Source organism: Sinocyclocheilus anshuiensis, unplaced genomic scaffold (genome assembly GCF_001515605.1).
Source record: "Sinocyclocheilus anshuiensis isolate Anshui unplaced genomic scaffold, SAMN03320099.WGS_v1.1 scaffold115, whole genome shotgun sequence".
Classification (NCBI taxonomy): domain Eukaryota; kingdom Metazoa; phylum Chordata; class Actinopteri; order Cypriniformes; family Cyprinidae; genus Sinocyclocheilus; species Sinocyclocheilus anshuiensis.
This window is the reverse complement of record NW_015548219.1, coordinates 929,421-941,267: the sequence shown is the minus strand read 5'-3', so window position 1 is coordinate 941,267 and position 11,847 is coordinate 929,421. Positions and strand designations below refer to the sequence as shown.

The 11,847-nt window shown below is 37.3% G+C and overlaps 1 protein-coding gene across 6 annotated transcripts in view; it reads right to left on the bottom strand.

Annotated features, from left to right (window-relative positions):
* Window positions 1-11,847, bottom strand: part of LOC107654139 (A-kinase anchor protein 13-like) — a 102,107-nt gene that overhangs the window by 34,084 nt on the left and 56,176 nt on the right. For all 6 annotated transcript variants that reach the window (XM_016441075.1, XM_016441077.1, XM_016441079.1 and 3 more), the window contains exons 9-11: window positions 5,698-5,785; window positions 4,922-5,055; window positions 2,148-2,467 (exon numbers count right to left, since the gene is read on the bottom strand). In XM_016441075.1, the coding sequence (XP_016296561.1) occupies window positions 2,148-2,467; window positions 4,922-5,055; window positions 5,698-5,785 (542 nt within the window). The remainder of the gene's footprint in view (window positions 1-2,147; window positions 2,468-4,921; window positions 5,056-5,697; window positions 5,786-11,847) is intronic.

The window sequence follows — 11,847 nt, the reverse complement described above, 5'->3', positions numbered from 1 at the left end:
ATATTTCAAGAGTTTTTTTTTTTTTGTTTTAATTCTGATGGTTATGACTGATGGAAATTTAAAAATTCAGTATCTCAAAAAATTAGAAAATTCCATTTTGAATGGAGCTTGATTAGTTTTATTAATTTTGACTGCAATATAACAAAGAGTGAAAAATTTAAGGGGGTCTGAATACTTTCCGTACCCACTGTATATATATATAACAAATGTACAAACAATAAATAAATAAATGCCAATGAACAGAGTTTACATTTAAATAAACGCACACACACAACCATGATGTATACCAAGATGTTCCTCTTTTCTGTCTTAGAGTATTAGAGGTCATCTGACTGTTTATTATAAGCAGGAATACAGTCCTGTGTGACCTAAATACAGCTCTTTCTCACAGAACAGCTGCCTGCTGACAAAGCCCTCAGAGGAAGGGCCCTCACACTACTGGGATTTCCCTTCACAAACACAGTCACATACAGACTGTAAATGATTCAGAGCTGTACACAAAGCTGAAGTAATGCCAAGATGATGGGACAAAAAACAAAACTGAGCGACTGCAAGTATAAACTCAAATATAAAGCATATTGCATTATAAAGACAAATGCAATGAATGATTAAAGGGCAGGTGGGCGGTTTGTTGGTAATAATGCTTTGATTCTATTATCAGATGATTTACAGGAAATGAAAATGCCGGGTGTCTGTCACATTTATAAGAAAGAAAAAAAGTGACGAGACGTGTAGGCCAAGTTTGGAAACCCATACTTGAAATTTGTCTTCTGCATTTAACCCATCTAAGTGCACAAAACACACATACACTGTGGGCATAAACCCGTGCAGTGGAAAAACAAATTTTTACAAAATTTATTTTTGTTTCTTTATATGTAGTGTTTCTCTTATTCATAACATATAATGTGATATTTAATTCCACATATTAAATAACATTAGCCTGCTATCTTAGCATATTGTTAAATAATTAGGCCGTTTCTCAATATGCGTTCTTCAGCGATCTTGCATCCTTGTGTTCTCGTTCTACGTCATCATTAACCATCGAAGTTCAATTCCAATTCTCAAGAACGCAAGTACAGAGGACGCATGAAAGTGCCCGGATGTGTTCTTGATATTGAGGATGCATCGAGTGCAGACTTCAGAGAATCGAGCCGTTAGAAATCCCAGAAGACACTGCGGGCGGCCGGTGTACGGAAGCCTGCAAGTTATAAACTCGCACTCGCAAATACTTGATGGCTCTTGAAAGTAAACATTTATTGTTTTGTTTTGCTTAATTTTAATAAAGTTATAAGACCCGGAGAAAGTCTGCAGTATTTTTATTGGCATAAAAATAAAACAATATACAATTATATGTAAATAATATCTATAATAGTATGCAATGGTTTAATAAGTCATGACATTTGTTTGTAATGTTATGTTATATTTATGGTTCATTGGCCGCTGCTTATGCTGTGATTATGCGGTCAGTTAAGCAAGAACACAGCACATCTCTGTGTCCTTGCGTCCTTTCGAGTTCGTTCTTCCAAAGAAGCTTGGCAAGACCGGTCTCCACGAGAACGCAAGTCCGTTCTTTGCGTTCTTGGAATTGAGAAAAAGCCTTAGTCTGGTAGCTTAGCATACCACTAGTCAATTAGCATGCTATCTTAGCTCTTAAACTAGAGAAAAAAAAACTTTAAATGCTATATTTTAGTTATCTAAAAAAGGATACCAGGATATGTTTTTGAACACGGTAGCGCGCTATCTCAACATATAGCTATTTGATTAGCCTGGTAGCTTAGCATAGCTCTAGTCAATTAATGTTTTTGAACAGTCATTCTGAAGGCTACCTTTCAGTGTTTAAAGGGGTACAGGATTTTCAAATTTTTCACCACACTGGACTCCCTGCTGAAAAGAACAGCTAAACTAGCATATGCAGGTTGGCTGGTCTTTGCAGGTTTAAACTGGCCACACTGGTCTCCCAACCTGGGAAAGCTGGTGTTCAGCTGGTTTTCCAGCCTGATCAGCTAAAGAAGTGGTCCAAATCCCAAAAACCAAACCAGCTATGACCAGGCTTGAAGACCAGTTAAAACCAGCCAACCAGTTTAGGCTTGTTTTTGTATGCTTTGGATTCAATCCCTAAAACCTTCATTTTTAGAGGTAGAGATTACCTGCGTTGACTAATCTCACTCTCCCCCGCTGAATTTTTGCCTGGGCCCCAACTGTGCCTGCGGAAAGGGGACAGGGACCGTATGGAGGTGCGTATAATGGCCGACCGCTCCGGGACCTCTGTCAAGCAGTCCTTTTTCTCTTCCTCCTCTGTTTCTCCTGATGCTCCAGGAGATGTGGGCTTTTCCTGACAGGGGTCTGATGTAGGAGCTTCTGTGCTGGCCTGAGAGATGGCACTAGGGGTCCCGAGGCTGGAGGTGTCATCTGTGGAGGACGAGTAGGACATGGACACACCGCTGGTGATTGTGACGCTGTCTTCAGCCTTTGATGGAGAAAGAAGAGTAGAATTGGATGGAGTTTGCAAAAACAAAATCACAGTTGATGTTTGGTGACAACTAGGAGGACTGGGATTTTGGACCAACTTCCCAATCTGACATAGCGAAAAATCGCACGTTGCGCCTGGTTACTTAGGACAAGCACATTGTGAATTCTGCAAATGACTGCTCATGACGTACCACCTTTACATCTGTAGTTTACATACAAGCAGACTCTTTTTTTCTTTCTTTCTGCAAACCCCATGAAGTCTCAGAGTTCTTTCCATCCTTGTAAAGCTTACATAACATAGAAACACACAGCTCTGACACTAATTTCCATTCACAGCGACTCATTAGTTTCCTCGCATGTTGAGACCGCAGCCAAGCAGGGGTGTGGTGAGCTAGCGGCTACACTACACTAACCGTAATAGATGACTTTATGAGCTTTGGAAGGAAAAAAAAAACACTTCCAGAACACAAGTCAAGCTTAGGTGAAGTGACTCTGACTCTACCTGCTTTTGAGGCTTGGAGAAACTGTAAGCAAGCTACGTGAATTCCCACGTACAATTTCAGGAGAAATAGTAGGCTAATTTTGGGGTCATATTAATGTTAGCATACTACATATTTTTATTTTCCGAGAAAAAAACAAAACAAAACAAAAAAAATCAGTGATGACATTTTGTTTAAAGAGGCATTTAAATTCAAAATTAATTGTATACTCAGTTTCTGTTCAACCTAATTGGTCAGCTATTTAGCTTTGTATGTCGCTAGCTGATTAGCCTACTCTTTTAGCATACTGCTAGCTGATTAGCCTGATAGTTTAACTTAAAGGGATAGTTCACCCAAAAATGAAAATTCTGTCATTAATTACTCACACCCTCATGTCGTTTCAAACCCGTAAGACCTTCGTTCATCTTCGGAACACAAATTAAGATATTTACAAATTCAGAGAGCTGTCTGACCCTGCATAGACAGCAATACAACTGAAATGTTCCCAAGTCCAGAGACGTAGCAAAGAGAGCTGTAAAATAATCCATGTGACATCAGGGGTTCAACCGTAATTTTACGAAGCTACGAGAATACTTTTTGTGCGCAAAAGAAAGAAAAAAAAAAACAACGATTTTATTCAACAATTCGTCTCCTCCACATCACCCTGGGACATCAGACATCAGGGGTTCAACCGTAATTTTACGAAGCTACGAGAATACTTTTTGTGCGCAAAAGAAAGAAAAAAAAAAACAACGATTTTATTCAACAATTCGTCTCCTCCACATCACCCTGGTGCCATTTTGGAGAGTATCAGCTGAACGTAAACATGTTCAACGTATGCTGTTCTGTGTCAGCTGCGTCATGCCGGATCTGTTTCCTACGTTGTTGTGATTTGATCTGAACGAAAACAGCGTATCCGTGTGATGTAGCTGACACAGAACAGCAGAATTTTCATTTTTGGGTAAATTATTCCTGTAAGTGCATCATCCGGGTTTTTAAAGTGAACTTTTTGGAATTTTCAGTGTGATAGTACTCGTGCTATTAATACTACAAAACGTCATGGAATAAGTGCACAAGTACGCGATTTGGGATGCACCTATAGTAATATCTAATTAGCCTGCTAGCTTAGCTACTATAGAGTTCAACAACCATGTTCCAAAAGTAATAAAAAATTCATTCACTTTCTCCAAAGGGTAATTTATTTTTAACGACAACTTTAAATACTGACCAACTGTGAACTATGAGTTTGTGATTCACCTCATAGCTGTTCGGTTTGGTTTATGGCCAATTACTCTGTAACAAAGACTTTCTTATAAAATCCCTATGGGGAAAAATACTTCCGGAATCAAATTAACTGAAAAAGTGGGTGGTCATTGTTGTACTCTACTTTTTGAGCCTCAACTATGGGCAGAAAAACACTTCCAACACATAAACTTAGGTTAGCAAGTATTCTACATGAAATTTCACTTGGGTTAAAGGTATTCCACATTTCAAAATAGGATTCTAATGAAATAGGCAGGGATATACATACTTATCATCAACAAAACAAAAACATTACAGCTCACAAAAAACTCTGTCATTCTTTGCGACATGCTAAGAACAAGTGTCAAAGTCCGTGTTAAACATCTTTAAATTAAAGCAAGGAGTTTAAGGGGTGGAGGATTCCTCGGGGAAACTCTTAGAGGAGTTGAGAAATTAGGATGAAGCATGTCTGAGGATGAGGTCATAATTATGGCCTTGGCCCACAGATCTGCTCACGTCACATGACATGACGTCAGTGGAGCAAGATGTTGTGTGTAGAGGAGCACCGCTGAAAATTAGACATATTACATAACCGCTTTATCTGGCCGAGACACAAGCGAGGGGTTCCTCACATGGTAAAGAGACATAGAAACAAAACAAATAGCAACTCTGCTTCGAAAACAAACACAGAATTGGGTGATATGGGAAACGCAAGACAAATCCGCACCCACCTTATTATTAAAAACACTGTCCTCGCCCAAGTCCTGACTAAACAGAGAGTCGCCATCGCTGGCGGACCCTCGCATGGTGCTCGCCGAGTCTTTGTGACGTACACTCTCGGGTGAGGGGGTCAAAGGGGGGAATTCTGAGAAAAAAAAAAAGAATTAAAAAAAAATTAGAGAGCTTAAGAGCAAGAGAAGAATAATAAATAGAAAAGAAAACAGACCAGACTCGACTCTCATGAACTGAATCATTATACAGTGAGTCTGCAAGTGACTCATTTCAATCCATTTTGTTGCATCTCTGCTCGCAATCGTCGCAGACAGGATGTTGATGTCATCTACTTAAATAGATGATCTTATTTGACTAGTGGAGTCTTTTGTATTGACAGGAAGACATTAATTTAGTCTTTGGAGGATGTGTATGCCATTGGACACAATGTGGGCACTATTTAGATTGGACACACACAGAAACAGTCTGAGCAAAGAGAGCATCCTTTCTTTGTAGAGTGCTGGAAGATGTATAAAAGAGGTTTGTGTTTTGTTCTGGATGTAACTTTTAACCAACAACTAGACCGACGTGATGCAACGTTGTGTTGTTGACGTCAAATGCCGTACATCAAATTCTGTGGTACTTCAGTGTAAATTCATGCATCACTTTAGACAAATTACGTAGATGCCCACATGGACATCCTCAAAAACCACTAACATTTGGGTTGCCACTTGATATTCCAATGCAAAATGAGGGTTTTGAAGCAAAACCAGTATAGAAGCACTGATTTGGTTACCTGAAATCACTGAAGTGGATTTTTTCTCCTCAAGTCCAGCATCTCGACTGGCATTAACTGGATAAAACGTCTCTGTCTCTCTGTGGATCTGCAATGACAAAATCAATTGAGTTTAGAGTGTCATTTAATATACAAATTAATTTTATACACCTAGCAGAAAATGTTATATTTGATTTTGTATGTTCTGATCTTAAAATATGTATACTCATAATATAAAATCCCTTGTTACATGTTTAAAACCATTATAATCTAAACACAGAGTGAAATAATTTGAATATTTATTGTGCACAGATGATTTATATCATATCAAGTCCTTTAGTTGTGTCGTAACTTCCACCACAAACAACAATTCTGTCCCAAACGTTTCTCAAAAGAGCATGTTTAAGATAAAATACCGCGTGAGAAGAAAACAAAGAAATGTCAAGGTACAGATCATATGTATGTATATATATTTTTATTGTGCATCACTGCAAATACAGCTGTTTTAATAGCATGTTAGCTATGAATTTAGCATTACCAAGACAAGGATTCCACCATTTTATTACAAAACTGTTTAAAATGTAATTTTCCCAACTGTCATTCTATCACAAAATCAAATTAAATAATTAAATGGGGATATGGTGGAAATTACATTAGTCGGTTCAGTACAAAAATCGAGAGAAATCTTTTTAAAAAATGTCTCTAGATCCTATAGCTGAAAAACCATTTATATATTCTCAGGTTCTTTCATCTGCTAAATCTCCTGCTAGAATCCAGCAGGACATACTAATGCATCAGGTGAAAGATGGTTTCCTCTGCTACCTAAACTCAGGACAAGTATTTCAATGGTTTCGTCTTGGACGGCTAAAGCATTTTCCTTCGACCACAAAATTCACTTTCTTGATGAAGAAAGGCGCTCATGAACAGAAATATTAGCAGTGGTAAGAGCATCTACCTCCTGAGAGTAACGTGGTTGGAAACCCTCAAGGCTGTGATTTGGGGCAGGAATGGTTTCTGGGGGCATGTGTGGGGCGTTCAGAACAGACCTAGAGAGGAATGTGACCCATATATAAACATCACGGCCCACTAACGTTCAACACAGAGCAGCTGTGAACAGACTGTAGTGGGTTAGCTTGAGGCTACTATGAGGACGAAGTGGTCACTATACACTTTTCATTTATCAAACTTAAGGTCTATGCACGTCATATTAATTAAAAAAAATACACTAAAATATAATTAATTTATATAAAATTATATATATTGGAAAAACAAATGTAAAAAAGTACTTCTTGAAAAGACACATTTTAGGTAGTCTAATATTAAAGAAAAGCTACAACACGAGCTGTAAAGTAGCACAAGAAGATCAAAAGACCATTAAAATGAAGAACGTCCCTGTGGTGGAAACAGAAGCTTAGAAACCTTCCTGTGCAGCTCATCTGTATGGCCATCATCAGCTCCATTCATGACTGATTACACCCACCCGCCGCCCATCGTGTGCATGTGACACACGCTCAACTCCCAAGCTTAGTGTGAACCCGCAGTGTACACGCACGTGTGTCTGCTGGTCATAGGCCTCCTTTGTTTGGTCATTGGTGGATGGACACTGGTCTAGTGTGGCAAGTAAGAGGGGAGTGGGCTTTTTTCAATAGAGTCGTCAACAGCTGCAGCCTTTTAACTCAGAGAGAGAGAGAGAGGGATGGAGAGAATGATAAATAAATACTGAAAAAAAAGGAATAAAATGGGGGGAATAGCTGGTTGAATTGGTTTAATTAGGTTTGGTCGTGATTCTCTGACCTGTGGTCATAATGTCAGAGCTGCAGTTTCGAATCTAGCCTGCAACGTGCCCCAATTCAGTTTCCTTAATTTCTCGCTATTAATTTTCAGCCCAAGGAACAAGAAACAAAAACAAACCAAAAGCTAAAAAACAAACCAAGCAAAATAAATAAATAAATAAAAATAATTAAATAAAAAATAAATAAATAAAAGCCCAAACAAAACAAACATTTTAAAATAAATGAAAAAACAAACTATGAAATAAATCAAACAAACAAAAAAATAAACTAAATAAAAAACTAAATCAAATAAAAAACAAACAAAAAAATAAATTACAAAACAAAAAGCCCCCTTCTCCCAATAAAAATCTAAACAGATAACAAAATTTAAACAATAAAAACAACAAACCAAACAAACAAAGCTCAAATAAAAAAAGTATAAATAAAAAAACTCAAAATAAAAAAAACAAATAAACAGAAGCTAAATAAAACAAAACAAAAGCTGAAGAGACTAATTGAAACTAAAGCAAAAACAATAAATAAATAGGTTGAAATTGTCAGGTGACTTTTTAATTTAATTAGTTTTGCCACTTTTATTTAAAAGGATAGGAAAAGATGAGGGAATGGATCAGTAAATGACACCAGCTGGATTCGAACTCTGGTCGCCTGCCACCACATAACATGCCAGGCCACATTTCTGATTGTTTCTGAATGATCACACACCATCATGGCATCAAGAATAGTAATTCAGGTCTGTAATGTTTCACTGCTGTTCCTGACAACATGTCATTTCCAACCACAGTAAGTTCTGACAGGATGCAGACAGCACCGAGGGACTCACACCAGCTGGAACTCAGACGAGAAGGCATGTTATATTTCCTGATCCCAGAACAGATATCAACCTCAATCTGACAAAGAAACTCAAACAAAACCATACAAACACACATAATGCACACTGTCCCCAATCCTTCAATCTCTGTTATGAATGATAAACTTGTCTTCGAGTGGGAAAGCAAATGAAAAGTCTCAAGTACAAAGCACTCAGTTTCAACTGATTAAACATTAGTTATCAACGCTTAAGTCTCTGTGTATCTGGATGTATACTACCAAGTGCTCAAAAATGTGTTTATGCGCACAAATTTGCAGAGAACCAGAAATCTAGCTGGGATACTGCTCTGATATTTTATGTTAAGTTTCACAGCTTGGTAAAAATGGTAATGGATGTAGCAGACACACAGAGAAACACTTCCAACCAGACACCGTTTCAACCAATTACTGAATGAGTCGTGAAAATCACTCCACAAATGTGGCACATTGAGCCAGTGTGCAGTAATGGAAAGCTGTAATGCCTCACACTGACCGAATGCTCCACTGAGAGCACTTACATGTAAACATGCCATAGAGAGGCAACGGTCAGCCAGAGTCCTGTTCTTTGATCATGACTGGTTTGATTAATTGTATGGATACATGCTTTAAGGATAACTTACAAAGAACTAAACCAAGCATACATAAAGGTTTGTCAGGCCAGCTATGTTAACAGAGCAACATACCCGATTGATCAACTAGTATGGATCTGTTTATAATGATTAATGCTCATCTCAAAAACAAGGTGGCCGATATAATGCCAGTGTATCTGTATGTCAGCCATTATTATTTATTCCATAAGCAAAAGTGTCCAATAATTGGGTTATTGAGAAAAAGGTAGGGCCCTATGAAAACACAGACGGAAACGTGGAATCCAGGCATAAAAACGGAATTTACTGTATAACGCAGAATGTCATGGATTGTGCCAAATTTTGGATGGATAAATCAAACGTAGGTCAGTACACTTAAATCAAAACGCAATATGGACTAGTGTCTGTGAAGACTAAGCTGCAAAAATACTAAATATGAATCATGCAGGTTCTGCGTGTCTGTGTGAATGAATGGCACTGACGCGCGGTTTCGTTTACGACACACATACTGAAGCTCGCAGTGTTTTCAGCCTCTGCCGCCTCAATATATGAACACATGAAGATAATAGAAATTCACTTTATGAGCATTTTACCACTAAAAATAAAACTTAAAACTTTAACAGAAACTTAAAGGTCTTCACAGCAACCTGTCAAAATAAAAGTTTGGTTTAACTTGAACAAACAGTGACAGAAATATTACTTAATGTAATGATAGTACTACTATTAAAATTATTATTAAAACTTTATTTTTAAAAGAATATTTACCAGAAAAAAAATATTTACCAGATTTAGCAGGAAAATGTAAATACACAACACATTATTTTGTTTCTTTTTTTCACAGAAATATTTTATTTAAAAATGTAATAAAACCATTAAAATGGAATCCAGAAAACTAACGGAAAACAAAATTGGTAAAAATAAAACTGAATTTGAGAAAAAAAATTGCTGTTAAATATTGTAAGTGTCATGATTTCAATTAATTAGACATGCTTTTTGATTAATAAAATTGCATTTAATTTAACCATTAAAACAGAGTCTAGAAAAATTTCAATGGGGGGGAAAAAAGAAAAAGAAAATTAAAAGAAAGGAAAAGAAAGGAAAATTAAAACAGAAAAAAACTGAATTTGGGAAGGACAAAAAAAAACAGATTTCATAGGGTCCTAGATTAGTAGTTGACTGGTCATGTGATCAATATGTCAGCCGCCATAAGGCTACTAATGTCACTGGATTTATCTACAGTATATGTGCTTTATGTTTGTGTTTTACATTCTGCTGGCCAAAAATCAGCCTGGACATATTTTTCATCTTATAACTATTACCGACAGGCTAACTACAGTATTGTAGCAGATTTAAGTTATGTAGGTTTACCATTCAAAAGATTTTTTATTTTTTTAATAAATTAATATTCAGCAAAGAAGCATTAAATTGATCAAAAGTGACAGTAATTTATTGTTAAAAAATATTTCTATTTCAAAGAAATGTTCTTTTGAACTTGTATTCATTAAAGAAACCTGATAAAAATAAATGTAAAAATAATTGCACCAAATCAGCATATCAGATTACATTTCAAATATATAGAACAGCTGCTTTCAATTCTAATAATCTTTCAAAAATATTACTCTTTTCACTGTATTTGTAATCAAATAATGCAGCTTTTGTGAGCATAAAAGACTCTTACCATAAAAGACTAAACTTTTTAAACAGTAGTTTGTTATTCCGAAACCGTCAACCCACATTCAGAAAATGAGACCCAGTTCTTTTTTGACTGGCATGTGAGTGAAAACACACCAAAATATAGCACATAGCATATTATTATAGCACATATATTTATGTTTGGTGTGGCCTACTGAAAAAAAGATAGGCGTTCTTGTGTTATCGCAACTCAAGGCAGCCCAGGACTCTCCACTGGGATTCTGCCTGCAACAAGTGTACTTTAGAACTTACATGCCTACTCATAAAAAGCTCTAAATCAATATTAGCGCTGTCACAATATGACTCACAAACTGTATCTCTACACTCTCTGTATAACACAACTCATACAGACAATGCATGGTTTTTAGCACAAACAATCTTTCCGAGTCTGTTTGCATTCATTGGGAACCTCTGGATGCAGCCGGACACAATGGGGCTTTGAACAGGCGTGGGACAAAGAGCCCATTGCAGGGGATGATTTATGGCACAACAATGCAGACATGAAAAGTCATCAAGTAGCTCAAAGTGGCTTTATGATGTGTGTTCCAGCAAATGTGACGTCAGGATTCTACATGCACGACTGAAAATTAAGTATCAGAATGAGAAGACATGCTGAATAAATGAACACAATGTTTGAAACCATGCATGTGTTTGGAGAGGAAAGGAATCACGACAAAGGAGTGTTGTGCGTGAGCACATGATGTAGGCTGTAAAAAGCCGCCATGCATTTCCCTCAGGCGTGGGGCTTAATTGTCTGTACGCCACTGGTGGCGAGTAAATGGGGCCATAATGGGGTTCTATACAAAGAACAACACAACACTCCATTGACTGGCAGATCCAATGCCAGAGAGAACAACAGAAAGATGCACTTAGTAAAACATGATCCTGATGCCCTCCATGTGACCTCTCCTGACATGCAACCCCATTTTGTCAGTACTGACTTCCTATGAGAACCCATGTAACAAGAACAGGAAACTACCCTAAAATTGCCTTTTCAAAACAATCTCCTTCCCCTGGGGAATTACGGACACCTAGAACAGGTCAGGAGCGGCCGGATTCTGACGAAACTGTAAGGAATGGTTGCCTATGCAAAATTCTATGACATAATAGTAAAGTGTTGTGGGTGGTTGCTAAGGGAACCGTTTTCTTGTACTTTATAAGCTGTTTTTTTACAGTTATGTTAGGGCTGGACGATATGGCCAAAATTTATATCACGGTATATTTCTTAATTTCGGTCGATATGATATAATTCC